The 20,042-nt window shown below is 38.0% G+C and overlaps 1 protein-coding gene across 1 annotated transcript in view; it reads right to left on the reverse strand.

The window, feature by feature from the left end:
• Positions 1-20,042, reverse strand: part of CNTNAP5 (contactin associated protein family member 5) — an 868,401-nt gene that overhangs the window by 665,328 nt on the left and 183,031 nt on the right. Inside the window, exon 2 of the mRNA XM_007964645.3 lies at positions 14,264-14,368. Within this exon, the coding sequence (XP_007962836.3) occupies positions 14,264-14,368 (105 nt within the window). The remainder of the gene's footprint in view (positions 1-14,263; positions 14,369-20,042) is intronic.

The following is a 20,042-nucleotide window of genomic DNA, read 5'->3' on the forward strand; positions in this document are numbered from 1 at the left end:
TAAAGTGGGAACTTGCCAACACACCATGTGGGTTGCAAAAATGATAAAAACCTGTAAGAAAATCTGGAATGACCCTGATTGAGACCAGTCTGCAGAAAACAACAAAGGAGCTTTTAAGAGGAGATTCACGTAAGGGAGGGGTGAGTTTGGATAATAATCAGACCTGGTTATCATAGTCTGATGAAAGAGTCTGCCTAAAGAGTCTGCCTAAGGAGTAATGTCTAGGGAGAGTGGTTCTGTATATGCCTTAGTTTGGATTTTCTGGAAGTCAGTTATGAAACAAGGACTTGAATGCAAGTAGTTCATTTGGGACGTGATCCCAGGAAGATGAGACAGAGCAGAAAGGAAAGCCCATCCATGCCACAGCATCAGGCCATCATCCCTGTGAGTGAACTTCATCCCACTGGGATAGGAGGAACCTTAGGGTTATCTCATTCGAGTGGGAGGGAGCTGGGGTTTTTAATACACCAACTTGGTCAGGTATTAATTGAGGGCTTCTGGAGAGCAGGGTGGCATCTAAAGTATAGACAGAAACACTGAGAGGAGAAGTTCAGCTGTTAGGGTTGAAAGTGTTCCTGTTGAGGATGTTCTCAGGTCTCTATCCACATCCTCTCTAGCAGGTGAATTCATCCTCTAGCTGTGGGTGCTAGATGACAGCTAGAACTATCCCCTTTTCCAGAGATTTGTCCTTGGCCAAAGAGAAGCCTTCTGGCCTGGGAGCTGTCACTTCCCCTGTCCCGAACTCAGCGAGTGTCGACTGATACAAAGTTCAAAAGGCCGGTCCCAGGGTCTCAATGACAGACTTTATAGTGTAGTCTGATGTGGCATCTGAAGGAACCTTGACTCAGTGGAGACTATACCCTTGCTAGCTTTCCCCTCTGCCTTATCCTGCTTCCCTCACGCCCTATCTCCAGAGGGCACCGCCCCCATAATTACTTCCCCAAGAAGTCCTGTCTCTGCTCAGCTTCCAAGATGCTGGCTTTTGGCTGAAATGGTGAAGTCTGAAAGATATGAGCACCAACAGCCTCTGAGACAGTGTGTGCACCTGGCTTCACACTGGTGTGTCTGTCAGTGTCTATGGTGAGAAAGCTGTGTTATTATTTTGAAAGATGCTCAGTACTCAGACAGTTTTGCTGATGTCCTCTAATAAATATCTTCCCTTTGAAAAAATGGAGCAATCGAGGCCCTGATGGAGCAGGAAAGGAGGTCTGCTGCCTGTTTCATAGTTCAGAAGTTATAAAAGAAGTGAGAGGATTTGGCAGAAGGGCAGTCTGAGCTGGGAAGAATTGGAGTTCAGTCCCAAGATGGATATTCCACATTCATGACCCCTACAGACCAAGGGCTGATTCATGTGTGCATAAAAACACCCAAGTGTTTTAAAAACCTCGGATGGGAGGGTCATGTATATAAAACTTCAAGGGTTTAAAACTAATTGTTCAATATGGTAGTGAATATTTAAATTTAAATTTCACTTAAATTAAAAATTGAATTTCTTAGTCACAGTAGCTGCATTTAAATGCTCAATAGCCATGTGTTGCTAGTGGATACCTTGCATAGCACAGTTATACATATTTCCATCCTTGCAGAATTTTCTATTGGCCAGTGTTGCTGTAAAATTTCTCTTATAAAATGAGTAGAAGCTCAGTTCCATTTTAACTTGGCAAATCAATACACTCCAACTCTGCCCATCTGCTGCTCAGACCTAAGAGATTGTTAGTGTATTCTAGTGGATTATGTATACCTGATTTTATATATATATGTACATGTATATATATATATATAAAATTATTGAGTTCTTGCCATGAGTAAAGCAGTGTAGAAGATTCAGCAGCAGGGTAAAGCACTGTAGGAGATTCAGCAGCAAGGTAAAACACTGTTCCTGTTTTTAGGCATGTAGACAAAAATTACTCTCCCAAGATTATCAAAGGGAAAAGGGAGAACTGGAATTGGAAGTGATTTGAAACTGCAGATCTCATATTGATGACATTACCACTTACATTTTTTTTCTCATGAGCAATATACTTTATGCACAGTTGAGCATACTACATTTAACTTAGATTCTTGGTGTAATTTTCTTTTAAAAGACAGTGTCTGGTCGAATTCTGGTGTTTTTGAGTTTAAAAGGTCACTTTCTACCTTGTGACTTTGGACAGGTAATTTCCCTATTTCTATAAAAATAGTATGGTTAGTGTCTAACATACCAAGGATAAAATTTTATATATATATGTGTGTGTGTGTGTGTGTGTGTATGTATATATCTATATATACACACATACACATATATATAAATATATATAAACTCACAGGCATCACAACTATGGACACAAAATGATTAAATATGAGTGTATCAAATTGCATTACTCTGAATGAGAGAGAAAGGAGAGAAAGAGAAGAGAGAGAAGGAGAGAAAGAGAGAGAGAAAGGGATAGAATGAATATTTATAGACATGGTTGATTATTCTCTTCATATCAGATGACGAATCTAAATTCAGCAATGGTAATTCCATCTTCCTTGACTGTGATTGTTTCAGGACTGGATGGATGACCAAATTATGGAAGCTGGTGAAATAGGAAGGGGTGATCCCGGGTCTCGGGTCCTTGAAGAGTTTCAGTGCTCTAAGAAGTGGTTCCCAAACTTTTGTGAGCATCAGAATCATTTAAGGAACTTGGGAAAACATAGGTTTTGACTGCCAGAATTCCTAATTTAGTAGGTTGGTGTGAGTCTAGATAATCTACATTTTTATCAAGTTCCTAGGAGATGTTCATTATGCTGCTATTTCAGGGCTCACATTCTGATAGCTTAAAAAAAACAAGCCACAGGAGGTCGTGGTCTCACTGATTCCCAGAATGTTGTAAATCTGGCTGAGATGTTGGGCAGGCTTATCAGTTCCAGGACAATGCTGCCACTGAGGGTGGTATTGTTGAATTAAATCTGCCAGCCCTGGAGCCTGCCCTTTTTGAGAATTTCCTTTTGTTTTTAATAATTAATTTTTACCTTTAATCCTTTTGTAATGAAAAAAAAAATCCCACAGATACAAAAAGTCTCACAAAATGAATGTTCAGCTTAATAAAGTATTATAGGGTAAAGACTCTTATAACCACTCTGTTCCGGAAATAGATATATGAATGCTTTTCAATCTTTATCTGAATAATGTAATATTTTTCAACCAGTGTGAGCTGGATTCTGTTATTTACACACAGAAGCACACTAATAAAGATACCCCAGAACACTTTCTGATTGCTGTGGATATTTTTGTAGAAAAGATTCATTAGAAGCCAGTCCTTAGCAAAACAAATGATAAAGGTTCTTTGATAAAATCTGGATTTTTAATGCAACATGTTCATTGGCTAGAAAATTAAAGTCAAGACATGATCAACCAATTGCATAGATGAATATAACTGGAATAAGCAAGGAGTGAGATACTCAAAAGGAGAAATGAGGAGGGCATCATCACAAAAGAAAAAGTCTTCAAACTGAAAATCTGGAGAAAGATGAACTAAAGGATTATATTAACTCCCATTTTCTGGTTCTTTGGCATTTGTTATATGTTACCATTTTCACTTCTCATGGCGCATCCTGTAAACCTTAACTCATCTTTTTAAGGACATGTCCATGATGTTTAACTGAAAGACTTCTTCTAGAGAAGAAGACTCCAGTATCCAACAACATATCCAGTAGACTCCTTCTAACTATTCCTGGTTAGACAAAGAACCACACAATGTTCTAGTTGAACATATCTTATTTCCTCCTAAATGTGACACACACTGAAAACGTTGTAAACTGGCATTGTAAATTGCTGTTGTAAACTGCCAGTCACTAGACAAATGTAAGTCACGAATAATCATACTTTAATTCTATTCTTACAGTTTTGTTACAAGGCTTTAAGTTACATTCAAAGAACTAATGAATTAAAGAAGCTCTTGTCTCTTTGCAAAGTGTTAGAAACATGAAAGTGGTGGCTCTCTGCATTTCATGGAGTGCTACGTAGAGGTCATCTCAACCTGGCCCTTCAAAGGAAGTGACTTACAATCAAGAAAAAAAAAAAGTTAAGAATGAAGTACATGGATTTCTCTTCTTTCTTGGAACATTTTTTTTTTGTGTGCCAAATGTTGATGTTCAAATCTTTGAATTATTAGACAGAAAAAAATTTTCTACAATCCCTTTCCTTCTCCTCCTATGTGGTTTTGCAATTAGCCAGCCTGAATAGACGGCTATCACATTGGATTTGTCTCCATCTGAGACAGGGTCCCAAGGTTCCTATTAAATAGCAGAAGGTTTCTGTCCTGTATCTTTCGATGATCCTAGTAAAAGAGGCCTAGGGCTTTGTTTAAATATCCAGGTCAAAGTTAGTTTTACCCTCAGGCATATTAGGCCACATTGAGATTTTAGGGGCACTCAAAAGGCAAGATATATAGATTTCTCTTTCTTCCTTGATGTCTGAAAATCTTTTCTTTTGGTTAAAATACTGAGAACCCTAGGGGAATACCAAAATTACCTGAGAGCTAATTGTGTCAAGAGCACCTTTATTCAGGCTAAGATCTCATATCAACATCAATAAAGAAACTGATTAATGAGGGGTAGACAGACCTAGATTCAAATTTAAGCCCTACTAAAATTAGCTGTGTAGTTTTGGGCCACTGACTTAACCTCTCCGACACTGTTTCCCCATCTTAAAAAAAATGAGAAAAATACCAGAGTACTAAAGTGATGATAGAAATGAAGAACCAAAGTTTTCGACATGGTTCCTTCTTTTTCTACTCTCTCCTACCCCTAAGATCCAGAGTAAGTAAGTCATAGAGGTGAGAATTGCAAGAACAAAAGGTTCAATGATACTCTAGAATGCTGCATCTCAAATTCCAATTTGCAGATGCACCAGCTGTTAAAGTATGGGTTCTGATCCAGGAGTTCTGGGTCAAAGCCAAGATTCTGCATTTGTAACAAGCTCCTGGTGGATGTCCCATCTTCTACCCACCATACACAATTCGAGTGGGAAGGGAGAGTGTGATGCACCAGAGGAAAGCATAGATTTGTCCCATGTCTGGGGCAGCTAGGACAGGACACAAGAAAGGAAAGGTGCTGAAAAGAGAGAAGGGAGGTTCACAGGGAGAGGGGGTAATCCAGTGACCGATTTCTGCATAGCTTACTGTCTTTTAAAATAGATTAGAGGCTGGGCGCAGTGGCTCATGCCTGTAATCTCAGCACTTTGGGAGGCCAAGGCAGGTGGATCACCTAAGGTCAGGAGTTCACGACCAGCCTGACCAATATGGTGAAACCCCGTCTCTACTAATAATATGAGAATTAGCCGGGCATAGTGGCATGCACCTGCAGTCCCAGCTACTGAGGAGGCTGAGACAGAAGAATTGCTTCAACTTGGGAGGCAAAGGTTGCAGTGAGCTGAGATCATGCCACAGCATCCCAGCCTGGGTGACAGAGTGAGACTCCATTTCCAAATACATATATATATACACACACACACACACACACACACACACACGTGTGTGTATGTGTACAAATAAAACAGAGTAGATTAGATCTATATTCTGTGGGGCTTAATAAATCCAGATAGAAGACTCGTGTTGTCTCCAGAGAGCAGACGTTGTAGTGTTGCTTGTGAAATTGGATTCCCAGGATTTTCACCTTGAAATCTGGAACAAGTCCCTAGACAGCTGATATGCTAATTGTGCAAATGAACCCTGATTTCTGCTTGCTCTCAACCCTAATCTCCTCATGATGCCTGATGACATCAAGATGAAAACCAACTTCAGAAGACCTTTAGGGTCCTTAGCAGTTTGTAACCAGTGCTGCCCAAGGAAGTGGTAAGGAGGGTGGTAAGTGTGCATGGAGTCTGTGCCAAAGCAGGAGGTAAGGATTTTAAATCTTTTCATCCACCCTTGAACCCAGGAAGCTGAAAATGCCTTGACATAAGAAATCAAATTCTCCATGGCAACAAAATTGTCATTCTAGAAACATACAATCTCAACTTACACAGGCAAGCATCTCAAAAAATATATTGAGTGAGGAAGATGGATTAAAATTTCAAGGAACAAATGATAAACATAATTGTTTTCAAACTCTATTTGGAAAAAAAAAAACACATGCGATAGAAAAATACAAACCTCTCCTCTCATGAGGCCGAAGACGTCTATTTCTATTTTCCTTTTAATCATCTAAAGTAACTTAAATCCTTCCCCCTCATTTTCAAGAAGGCCTAACCCACAGCTCCGTGGCTTCATGCTGTACCACCAGCCCCTGTACTTCCTGCTGACAGTAAGTGCTTCTCCGAAGCCCAGCTGACTCTAATACCCAGATCAAAAGCTTTCTTGCCACAAAACAAATCACATTTGACAAAGACTGAACCATCCTAAGCCACAATTATACAGACTGACTTGGCAACCTAAGTTAATGGTGATCTGACCTCCAGCTTAATGTATTTTGTCATTTTTTTTTTCTTTTTTCCAAAAGTAATTACTTCTCTTCCTTGCTTTTCATTTTCTTTGTGTGTGATGAGATGAAGGCTGAAGTGTTTGTGGAAGTAAGAGAACAAGAATTCTATTTGGCAAATCCCTTCTATCGATGAGATAGCAGCATGGAGACTATTACAGTTGGGCTTTAACTATTAATCCTGCCTCGTGTGCTGGATTGCCCACACCTTGACTGACACAGCAATACCTACAGGCCAACAGCTGTTTCCAAGGGTGTATTTTCTCCCAGAAATATTAGTTTGGTATTGATGGAACTCATTAAACTTGGTTTACTCAGGGTTTGGGGAGCTTGTCGGATAACATTTGCCCAGCACGTTTTTCCTTCAGTCTTTATTTAAATGTTTGAGTTGGTCTCTTCTCCTGCTATGGCAAATTGATCAGCTGTGCACACTTTCTTCCTGGGTACGGGGCAGATGTGTGTCTACCTGAGTTCTGAGTACACGTGGGGGTAAAGTGTTCCCTCATCATTTATGTTCAGTGTTTGCCAAGGTTTCATATAATTATCAAGGGACTCAGCAATTTTCAGTGATGTCCAAAAACTCCCAGGGAAACTCGTCAGTGTGAAATAGTTCAGCAGCAATGAGGCACAAGGATATTATTGAGTACACTCTATCCTTTTGAGGGGGATTTGATGCTCTGAAAGTCATGGGTTTTACCATTTAAGTTTCATCTTGAGTGGGATGCCCAGTGAGATACCGGGATGTTCCTTGACAAGAGTGTTGGAAGACTGAACGGTGTAGAATAGGAGAAGTTCACTAATTACGGTGATAAATAAACCAATGAATACATGTGTGTTAAGAAAACACTATCTAAAGCTTTGAAATCGTAAGAAAATATAGTATGATCTTTCAACATCATCCTGGAGCAATTTTAAACACATCCACTTAACAATTATTTAATTCTCCAGAAAAACACACTTGTCATTTGGTTTGGCTAGTTTCTGGGTGAGTAGAGCTTAGGTACTGTGAAGTTGTCACATGCTAATTTATAAATGTGTGTCCAATAGAGAAGATATAACCCCCGAGTTTTATAACCCTGTAAGACATTGTGATGGTTAGTATTAGGTGTCAAGTTGACTGGGTTAAGGGACATCCAGACAGCTGGTAAAGTGTTATTTTTGGTTGTATCTGTGAGGGTGTTTATGGAAAATATTGACATTTGAATCAGTAGAAAGATTCACCCTCACCAATGTGAGCAGACATGATTCAATCCACTGAGGGACCAGATAGAACAAAAAGGCAGAGGAAAAGTGAATTTCTCTCTCTCTCCTGGGGCTGGAATATTCATCTTTGTTTGCTCGTGGACATCAGAACTCCAGCTTCTTGGGTCCTTCAGCTCTGGGACTGATACCAGTGGTTCCCTAGTTTCTCAGACCTTGGACCTCAGGGGGAGGGTCACAGCATTAGCTCCCCTAGTTCTCCGATCTTTGGACTCACACTGAATTACACCACCAGCCTCCCTCTTCTCCAGCTTACAGACAGCATATCCTGGGACTTCTTGGCCTCTATAATCATGTAAGCCCATTTTCATAATAAATAATTTCATATATATGTGTATATGTATATACGTGTGTGTATATGTGTGTGTGTGTGTGTGTGTATATCCCATTGGTTCTGTTTCTCTGGAGAATCTTGACTAATACATACATTAACTAGTTTTGTATCTGCCTAGCAATTTCAATCCAATATTATTTTCTTCTACCTCCCCTCACCCTCACCAAATGTCTCTGAATATGCAGTTCCCAAAAATACTCTTTGAATTAGCTTTACCATTTTACTGGTTCTTCCCTTAATATGTTTAATACACACACACACACACACACACACACACGATGTGCTGAGTTTATATTTGTATGAGAGCTATGAGTTTATATTTGCATGAGAGCTATGTTTTTAACTTACTGAAAATTATACTTTGACAAGTATTTATTGCTCACCTATTTTAAACTATTACCTGGGGATTAAGATAGTACATATATATCTTAGTACCTACTCTTTAAGAATTTAAATGTAATTCTGAACACGTTTGTGTTTGTGAGTGTGTGTGAGGGAGAGAGAGCGTGTGTAAAATCTGGTGTTTGAACACTTAGAAGGGGAGGGATTTGGTGTTGAGTGGTAGAGCTGAAGGAGGCAGGTTCACCATACCCTCTTGGTAGAGAGAATAGAATGAGGCTAAATAAAGCAGGCCATTGTGACTGCATCTATTAGCAAATATGTTAGGGAGGAGAACGTGCTGGAAGTTGAAGTGTTGAGGTAGAATATTATAAAATACGGCCCAGTATATTGAACAAGGCAGAGTGGAGAAATAACCAGCACACTCAAAGTGATCGCTCATTGCTTTCCAAAGTAAATGATACTTTTTTGGATGTGACACTGCTCTAACTTGAATGTTTGTCCTGTGAAACTCATTTTGTCAGTATGAACAACAACTCATGTTGTCACCTATGAATCAGAAATCACAATGACATCTACATAAAGTGCTCACCTCTTAAGGGTGCATCCCTTAAGAGGTGATTGATTAGCTCATGAGTATTCTGACCTCATGAATAGATTAATTCATTTGCTAATTAATGGATTAATGATTTGATGGATTAATGGGTTGTCATGGGAGTGGGACTGGTGGCCTTATAAGATAAAGAAGAGGGACCTGAGCTAGCATGTTAGAGCACTCAGCCACCTTGCTGTATGATGCCCTGTGCTGTCTCAAGACTCTGCAGAGTCCCCATAAGCAAGAGGACCCTGACGAAATCTGGCCCCCTTGACCTTGGATTTCTCAACTTCTATCACTGTAAGAAATACATTTCTTTTCTTTGTAAATTACCCAGTTTTAGCTATTCTTATATAAGAAACTGAAATGGGCTAAGATATCTAAAGCACAGACAACGAAGACAAAAATGAACAAGTGGGACTATATCAAACTAAAATCCTTCTGTACAAAAAAGAAAAACCATTTAAATAATTAAAGGCAACCTATAAAATTGAAGAAAATATTTGCAAACCGAGTATCATAAGGGGTTAATATCCAAACATTTAAAGAACAAGTACAACTCAGTAGCAAAGAAACAACCCAATTTAAAACGATGAGCAAGTCCCAGCTACTCGGGAGGCTGAGGCAGGAGAATGGCGTAAACCCGGGAGGCGGAGCTTGCAGTGAGCTGAGATCCGGCCACTGCACTCCAGTCTGGGCGATAGAGCGAGACTCCGTCTCAAAAAAAAAAAAAGAAGAAAAAAAAAAAAACGATGAGCAAAAAATGAGCAAAAGACTACATTGACATTTTTCCAAGGAAGGCGTACAAATGACCAACAGGTGCACAGAAACATGCTGAACACCGCTAATCATCAGGAAAACAGAAACCAAAACCACCATGAGATGTCACCTCACACTCATTAGGATGGCTCTTACAAAGAAGGAGATAAGTGTTGGTGAGGAGGTGGAGAAAACAGAACTCTTTTACACTGTTGTTGGGAATGTAAATTAGTATAGTTATTATAAAAAACGGTATGGAGGTTTCTAAAAAAATTGAAACTACTATAAAATCCAGTAATACCACTACTTTGTATACATCCGAAGGAAATGAAATCAGTATCTGAAAGAGATATCTGCAATCCAATGTTCATTGCAGCATTAGTCATAGCAGCCAAGATACGGAAGCGACCTGAGTGCTTCCTGATCAATAAAGGGATAAAAAATGTGGCATATATACAACGGAATATTATTCATCCATAAAAAAGAAAACCTGCCACTTGCAACATCATAGATGAGCCTAGTGGGCATTGTACGAAGTGAAACGATCCAGGCACAGAAAGACAAATACTGCATTATCTCACTTATATGAGGAATCTGAAAACAGTGGAACTCAGAAAAGCAGAGAGTAGAACAGTGGTTGCCAGGGACTGGGGTGTGAGGAAAATGGAGAAATGTTGGTCAAGGTACAAACCTGCGCTTGTAAAATGAGTACATTCTCTGGATATGATTGTACAGCATGGTGACTATAGTTAATAATACTCTATTGTATGCTTGACATTTGCTAAGAGTAGATCTCGTGTTCTCACCACAAAACAAGGAAAAGGATAACTATACGAGGTGATGGATGTGTTAACTGATTTGAGTGTGGTAATTATTTCAAAATGCATACATATATCAAAGCATCACTTTATACACTGTAAATGTATACAGTTTTATTTGTCAATTATACTTCAATCACATAGGAGGGAGGGAAGTAAGGGAACTATTAAAAATGACACACAGCTTTCCCTGTCTAAAACACTGAAGTTATTCTGGCTTTCTGGGCAGGACAGTGTTGTGGTGCTGTGGCCAATAACATGGCCATGGGATTCAGATCACTGAGGGGAAAGCCTGGCCTGGCCATTGCTTTCGTCTCTGTGTCACCTATGAATCAGAGATCACAATGACATCTACATAAAGGGTAGTTGTGAGCATAGAATTGGTGTACCTTCAGGGCTCGGGACAGTGAGGGCTCATAGGAAGTGCTCAATATAGTGGTGTTATGATTTTCAGTTGTGTGCTGCCAGGCATCAGCTTACAACCGGGGGAAGAGGACGGGTGTAATTCTTAGGCACACAATCTCACCATCCAGAGAGATGTTCCTTTACATCTGCACCTATATTTGAGAGCATCTGAGATTTCAAACCACGTGGTACAATTTGCTCTTTTGGATATATTTCACGTCTTTTCTTTGTAAAACAAAAGAGAAGTTTTAAAGGAAGACACATTAAAAGGGAGTGTTCATTGAGGCAGTGTTACAATTGCTTCTAAGCCATGTCAGTGGATAGACAGGACGTAAGTTTGGTCTTAAAAGGAAGAAAATAAATCAGTACTTTATACTGATATTTCCAATATAAACAAAAATTATAAGTTTTCTTCTTAACTTTCTATATTTTATATTTTTCCACTAATGAAACAAAATCTGTTCTTAATAGCATTAATATAATGACTTTCAAGTTTTATCTTAATATATCTGTATACCACACATGTATATATTTGTACATGATTGTATATGCATGTATATGTTACTGTATCCATCTATATAAACATATATATTCATCCTACTACATATGATATATTTCTATAACCAACCATGTATTTATCCACCTCTTTCTATATGAGAGACTCTGACTGTATATACTCAACTATATATGTGTGTGTATATGTATACATTTTGCTCTATATATTATATACACATATATATCACATATCACATATACATGGTTTATTATAGTATACATAGATATCTGGACATATTTAACAGCATAATTATATTGATATTATTACTAGTGACGAATGTTAGCTGTCGATCAGTTTGCAATTGTATGGTAATGGTATTATCCATGTCAACTCTTTAAGAATACTGTTTGTGCCTATTTGTGCCAACTATGTGTCAAGGATCTAGAACAGTGCCTGACAAATACTAGGCACTCAATAATTATTAATAGAAGGATATTTTACTCATTAATTCCTTCAATGTAGCAATTTGCAACTCTTGCTCCATTTTAGAATCACCTGGAAAGCTTTTATGTATTCACACTATCAATATGCTTGCTTGGGTCCCATCCAAGACAATTAATTCAGAATATAGGATGAAATGGGCTCAGGCAATCCTCCCTGTAAAACTCTCTAGGTGATTCAAATGCACAGCCCTGGGATGAGAACCACTGATCTCCTATCTCCCTGAGCCAGCGTTTAATTCCTGCTGAGGGCCATGGTTGGGCCTCGGTGAGTAAAGGAGAGGCTGCCCCCTTGGGCGTCTGGGAATACGCCCTAGAGGATGAGTTCTAGGTCAGTGCATCCCAACTGTATCACTATGTCTTCTGCTTGGCCTTCCTAATTTAGACTCTTGTTGGGAAACCGAAGAAAAGTGAACCTTTCTGTACACTCATGCTAGCCTTGGATTCAGGCACTCAAATTCCCCGGTGAGCAGAACAATTATAATAAGTTGGAGCAGAGACACTTGTACTCACTCAATATCTGTGTCAGGGAGAGATGTGGCCTGTGATCAGACCCATAGTTTCCCCCAGAAACTGCCCAGGAGCTATTAGGCAGTAATTGCTTTCTGCGGCCACACAGTTTGGGTGGGATTGAGACAAGTCCTTTCTCTGGAAGCTCTGTTGGAAACCGCGTTAAATTCTGCCAACCTGTGTTTCTTCCTGAAATGGAAAGTGGGCTTCCTGCTCCATTTCAGTTCTCTACCCTGCTGTAAGAAAGATATTTTGGATATGCAAGTCTGGTCTTAATCTGCACATAATGTTGCAAGGCAGACATTCCTGGGCCACTTTACAGATAAAAAACTGAGGTCGGGAGAGGTAAGTGATTTGTATACTGTCAGAGAGTTTCTAAGTGGCATAGTCCGCATTTGGACTGTGGTTGATTGATTAGTTTTTAACTTTCTTTTCTTGCTGCTACATCCCTTTTCAATCTGTACTAGTCAAGCAATTTGTTACCGGGATTAAGAGAAACGCGAACTTTGAATTCGAATAACTTAGGTTTGAATCCAAGCATTTCCCCTTTCTAGTTTTGCTGTCTTGGGAAACTGATGCCTCAGGAACCCTATCTGAAGGTAAAAGGTAATAATGCTTACAACAGCTTTGTGAGGACTACATATCATAATAAAACTAAAATGCTTAATCAAATTTTTGGCACAGAATATTCAGCAAAGGACATTATTACAAAATTTTAATTGAAATTTTCCTGTTGAATCTTTGGCCATTCTTTTGTTTTTAGAATATTATTCTTAAACAGCTTTCTCAACAAAACAGTGACACTTGCTAACTTTTAAATTACGAATTCCATTTTAATAGAAAACTGGTAAAATGAGGTACAAGACAAACAACAAACATACAAGCAAAAACTATAAATCAATCTCACTAATAATGGAGATTTAAATTATAAATTAAAATGTTAACAAATTAAATTATTTAGCATGTAAAAAAAACAACCACCACCAGCAATTAGAACTTATTCCAGAATGCAAAGATAGTTCAATGTTGCAAAAACCTACTAAAGTAACCCACTTAAGATATCAATGGAAAATATAGTCAAAATTAAATAATATAAACTCTAATAGATCAGTAGCTCTCTTTAAATTGCATACATGCTTTTCGTGACCTAGAAAAAGTTTATAATATTCAGTAGACATTAAAATATTATCAGATATCTAAAAGTGCTTAAAAATTGAAATAATTCAAATCTTTTTCAGTATTTATCTACCTATGCATCTATGCATTATAAAAGTCAACATCTAAATCTGACTAAAACATATCTGCCTAGATATCCAACATCGTATTTGTTAACAAAATTTCATATGAGAGATTAGTTAAGGGCATGCTCTTACTTCCCACAGATTTTAAAGATACAAACCATATACTTAACCACAGTTATTTCTAGCTGGTAGAATAACAGATTGTTTATCTTTTCTTACTTTTAATTAATAGTATTTTTGTATTTTAAAAATCAGCAATATTAATTTTCAAGGAAAATTAAAGTTATTGAAAGCAAATGCTTTTTATAAAGTAATTTTCACAAAGACCTCTTGTGATAATCAAAAAAGGATATTATGGTTTGGGTGAACACCAGTCAGCATACTTTGAATGACTATTATGCTATGGAAGTATGCTTACATTAGATTTTCATCCCTTTCCTCCTAAATCTTTTCCTGAGGACTGCCATTGGACATAATTTCAGTGTTTGAGAGTGCTCACTTCCTCCATCTACCCACCGTGTAGTTATTCAGTGCTTGGCATTAGGATTTCAGTCATCCTACTTACCAACTCTCCAGTTGAGTTGAGCTGGGCTGTGAGTGCCAGTGAGATCTGAGGAACTGGAAAAAGCCATTGGAGAGAGCAGGGATGCTAGTGGATCATCACAGTTATCTATAATGATAGGAGGAGAGAGGGAGAGAGACCAGATTCTATCAGCAAGAAATATTCCATGAGAAGAGAAGTTGAGAAATTAACTACCATCATTTATTAACCACCTGCTCTGAACAAGGTCAGGTACTCCCTGTTTCCATGTGTTACTGCATCTACTCCTCACAGCACCCCTGAAGGACAGGTCTAGTTTTCTTTCACAGATGGGGAAAATTAAGTTAAAAAATGACAAGTAGATTGTCCAAGGTCTCAATGCCAGAAAATAGTGCAGCAAGAATTCTCACCCAGATTTTTCTGATTCAAAAACCCAACTAGTTACATTTCTTTAATAAGCCACTGGGGCAATGCCTCAAATTACTGCTATCAAGATTATTCTATAGGAAGGGAGATGATTAAAAGGGGAAACATTGTTTGACTATTCTCCCATCTTCAGTCCCTAAGAGCTCCCATAATAATTGTGTCTAGAGGAGTAAGATAATTTAAAATTCCCAGTTGTATGAAAGTCTTCAGAAAACAATTTACTTATTCTAAGAACTTATTTCTACTCCATGAAGCAGTAGTGAATAGTCCTCGATCTTGTATATTGTGAATCTGATATTTACCTCAACAGCTATCCTTTCAACCTATCCTAAATATTGAAAGTATTCTTTCTAAGGATTCTTTGATGATGTCCAAATGTGGGAGAGGATGGGGCCATGAGCAAAGATGCTTGTCTTAACAAGGTAGATATACCCCTCTGGGTTGACACTGATGTCCTGACCAGTCAATCTCATGGAGAGGAACTGCTCTTCACTCTTTGTATATTGTTGCCATGGTTGGAATTTTTATCATTCCCAAAACTAGTGATGAGGTCTAATGTCATTGTAACAATATTAAGAGGTGGGGTCTTTCAGAGATGATTAGGCCATGAAGGTTCCACCCTCACTGGGTTAAGTTTACTGCCCTAATAAAAGAGCTTTCAGGAGTGGGTTCTCTCTCTCATTCTCTTGCCTTCTGCCATGTGACGATGCAACCAGAGAGCTCTCACCAGATGCCAGAACCTTCAACTTCCCAGCCTTTAGAACTGTAAGCCAATAAATTTCTGTCCCTTATAAATTGCTCAGTCTCAGGCATTCTGTTAGAGCAATACAAAATGGCCTAAGACAATTGGTCATCTAAGTTTTTGGTAATAATTCACTTATCTCTTTTTATTTTCCACTGGGTGGTACACACTTTGTGGGACCCTAGCAGAGTATCTGATACATAACAAACCTTTGATAAAGGTTTGTTGAAAGAATGGGATTGTGAGCTAATGAAATAAGAAAGGAAAGAATGGAAGGCAGGATTGAGCAGTCAATCAACCAGCCAATTAATCAGCATAATATTACCAACATTCTTTTCCTACTTTTTGTCTTGTACACATTTAATTTTATAGGACATTGAACAACGACTTCATGAAATCTAGACATACCTCATGCAAAACAAATTTAAAATGTGCCATTTAGTTTGAAAATAAACTTCATGGTAGTAAAGGCTCTCAGGAAGAATTGGTTTGATTTCCTTTGTTTTTTTTAAAGAACATTTACATAGGATTAAGCTTGTTTATTCAGCAAATTCTTAGAGAGCAGTATTTTAGCTAATTGCAGAAAAATTAATTAGAAACATAAGGATTAAATTATTGTTCACTAGGTGTGTTAAAAAATCAACTGGCAAAGTGTATTTTGAGTTTTTCCCAAATACAAATGTTGAAAAATATTTTGAGGTGCTTGACAAATACAAAACCAAGCCAGATCCTCACCGAAGAATAACATAAAAATCGCAGATATGGTTTCTCCGCAGTTACGGTCTTTTGGCAAATAGAAAGCAGATCAGTACCATTTTACCTCTGGCAGAAGATGCAGGTGACAGAAGGTGCATACACACCTCAAAGCACTTGTTTAAAGGCACACATTTGTTGCATTATTTATATATTAGAAAACAATATATAATAATCACTTATTAAATTATATTCAACATAATGCAGATCTTGCATCTGTGTATGCCTGGTTTGTCATCAAGAAGCCTCAGATGAACGCAGAAAAAAAGCGAGCCCCATAGAAACATACAAACCACACACACACACAAACACACACACAGGCCTTAAGCATCAAGACGGTATCTACATTCACAGGAGCCTTCTAAGCCTCACCCATCCAGATGTGTAGGTATAACCATCCTCCTGTTTCAGGCAACACTCTCTACACCACTTAACAAGAAATCACAGCTTTTCTGACACCCACTTCCACAGGAAAGTTGTAGCTCTTTTTAAGGTAAAGTATTATAGCTATTGTATATAATGGTTATGTATTTGTTAGACATTTAGCATGTATACAACTCTTCTACTACTTTTATTAGGTTTTTATAGTCTTTTATGTGTGACTGATGAAATTTTCGAGTATTGTACTCCTAACCCTACTTCTCCCCTAAATCTTTTCTTATAAAGTCTGTATTGTACAATTAGCAAGCCATGTTTACAAATGCATATGTTATGTTGTAGCAGAATTGACTGTACCCCTGTATATGTTTCAAGTCAACTCAATCACACATTGCTCAACAAACAACTCTGGAATTTATTTTTCTCCTTGTTTTTGGTAATCTTTGCATTCATACGTAGATTGTTAAAATGATCATGGAATAGTAGAAGTAACTTAATCATTTCAAAGTAATTCAGTCCAGCCAATATTTATAAAGTCTCATTTTGTTCATATTCTCAGAGAGGCAATCAGGATAGGTTTGGGTAAAATAGAGTCTAGACCTCAAGGAGCTCAGAGGCCATTGAGAAATATAGAGATGTAAACAAATAAATAAACTGCTGAGGAAATTTAGGAGACTTTCACTATGATCACACCAAACCAATAAAATTGGAATCTGTCAGTCCAGACTCTCAGGCAAGTGATATGTTTTGTTCTTCCAGACCTGTGCAATCCTCTCCATTATAAGGTGCTGACCTCCAGGAGAACTAAGCTTCCAGAGCCCATTAGCCTGTGGCAATAACTGCCATTCCCTACTGTCTGTTTTCTCCTCTGAAAGATGTCTGCCTTGTATCTCAGTTTCTAGGGACAGTGGTTCCAGTTTGGAAATTAGTAAATTCATAACAAACTATCTACGCTAATGGAAAGATCCAAGGAAGATTTTTCAACAGTCCTTTCCTCGTAGACCCTATGCATTTGAACATGGCTTTTGGAAAACATATCTGAACTTTTGATCTCCTGTCCCTAAAAGTAATAAGAATGGGAAAATCTCAAGTCCAAAAGGAAGAAAGTCCCCCCGCTCCCCAGAGCGGATAAATCTTTTCCTCTGTCACCTCTATCTCACATGAACCACTTTGGCAACCTTGCTTACGTTGATGAGACAGCAAGTCTCTTATGAAATTAGCCTAGTAAATGGGAATTTAAGCTGATTTTTGCCTAATGTTCCATTATTGGAACACTAAGCATGTGAGAGTTATCTATATCCTACTGCTCAAGGTTATCGCCAAGGTCTGATTGCAAAAATTCAAAAAATTGCAAACTCAGTCATAAACGGGTTAAGGGTTTGATGATAAAACCATTCTAAATTCACATGTCTGTATTATTTTAAATATGTATCAGATTCTTAAAGCAAAGGAAGAATGATTTAGCGTAAATGAGAACAATACAACTTGTTTGTTTTGTTTTGTGATTTGGGATGGGCTGCATTAGTGGAAAGCATATTGAGGGTTAGAGTTGAGAGATTCCTTTTTCCTAGATTTGCTTCTTCTCTTGATTGGATGACTCCAGATAATACATTCAGGTACACTAAGCTTTATTTGCACTGTCTGCAAAATAAAGAGTCATTTTTACCATATCCAGCCATAGAGTCATTTTAAAGATGAAATAAGAATAGATGGGAAAATCCCTTTTCAGTATAAAGCCCAAAATGAGAACGGGAAGCAGTGTATGAATTGCCTGGTAATATCTGCTACTATTGAGAGAAACTATTTTGATGATTTTATTTCCTGGATCTTTTTTCTCGCCACAAAACTTGCCCACAAATTGGTGTCATAGATAGCTCGTTCACATTAAAGGTTTATAACTGGCCAGATGAACAGGAGAAGGTGAAGTGGAGGGGGAATAAAATGGGTGAAGACGTGTGTGCAAAAAGATGACATTGCACCTCCATTCTCTCCTCTGCAGCTCTGCAGCACTGTGGAGTCTGGGTCAGTACTACCCCAAGCATGTGGCTGGAGAGCAAGGAAAGAAAACGTTATCTCCCCCAATGTTCCTGAAGCCTTCAATAAGCAAACCTGTGCTCTCCTTCAATTTCAGGCTCCACGTGCATCTCAGACTTCTAACAGTGTGTCTGCACAATGCTGAATCCATTGCTCTCTTCTTCTAAAAGTGTTTGTGAATACTCATCAGTGTTTAATGTAGAAAAGAAGAAGGGGTGAAGAAACTGGGGTCTGAAGAAAGGTGTTTGAATTAAATATATGTATGTGTGTGTGTGTGTGTGTGTGTGTGTGTGTGTGTGTATAAAATCAGAGACCAAAAGGCTTCTCTCATACTCACTTCCAATGGGACACACAGCTTGAGATAAACTATATTGATTTCCTAGGAATCACTTTCCAAGAATGAACCAAATTTCACAGATGCATTAACCTAGTAGAATATTTTCAAAACGAGATATTTAAGAGCTTCTTCATGGGTCTTTTCTCTAAAAGAGTTATAGCAAAACTCTGATGCAATAAAAGGCTATTTTAAAAATGCAAATCCTTATCATATATATGTTTGATTCCCCATTTTTCTCCAACAAATAACTTTGCTGTCATCTGTACTCATTTTCTTTATAATGTAAAGGCCACCACTAGCTCCCGACATCCCCCCAAAATAAAAATCTACTTCTGTGGGTATAACCAAAAGCACCTTAGCTCTTTCCGTCCAGTAGCTGTTTAAATACTCCTAGTCCTATTTGCATATGATTAGTAGATTAAGAGGATTTCTGAACCAGGAGGAACCTCTGAAATTATAGGTTCCAAGCCTTTCACTTTACATATAAGGGTATGGGGGGAGCTTAGGGAGATGACAGGACTGCCCAAGATTATTCAGTTAATTATTTGACCATCTGGAAGCAAAACTCAGGTTTCCTTACTGTTTGTAGGTGACCACTAGTCCCATTCTCTGCCACCTTTGCAGAAGGCAGGTAACCATTAGTAGTAGTAGTATTCATAACAACTGTTATAATGGATGACCTTTTTTCTGCAAAGTGAAAGACATTATTTTATTTCCTGGACAACAGAAAAACATTGATGAAGAGTAGTTTATAACTTCCAGGATAATTTGAATTTCTCCTCTTTTTTTTTTTTTTTTTTTTACCTTTTTTCTCTTCGTCTTCAATACTCTCCCCTAGCTAAACCCTACCCACCCAGGGGGGAGAAGTCCAACAAACAGAAAAAAGGCAAAAGAAAAAAGGTAAGAAGAGAAAAATAAAAGAAACATTCATTTCCTTATTAATATTTGCATGGACAAAGCATTTTGTTTGTTATTTCCAATTCAAAGAAGAGGGGATAATATGTTCTTCAATATATGTATACAGTTAAATACTGAAGGTCTTCTTTCATATGAATTACAAGGTAAAGGCACAACAGAAAATTCTAAGTAAATACGATATTTACACAGCTTTTGAGAAATTATCATTGACTCTT

This window comes from Chlorocebus sabaeus, chromosome 10 (assembly GCF_047675955.1).
Source record: "Chlorocebus sabaeus isolate Y175 chromosome 10, mChlSab1.0.hap1, whole genome shotgun sequence".
NCBI lineage: Eukaryota > Metazoa > Chordata > Mammalia > Primates > Cercopithecidae > Chlorocebus > Chlorocebus sabaeus.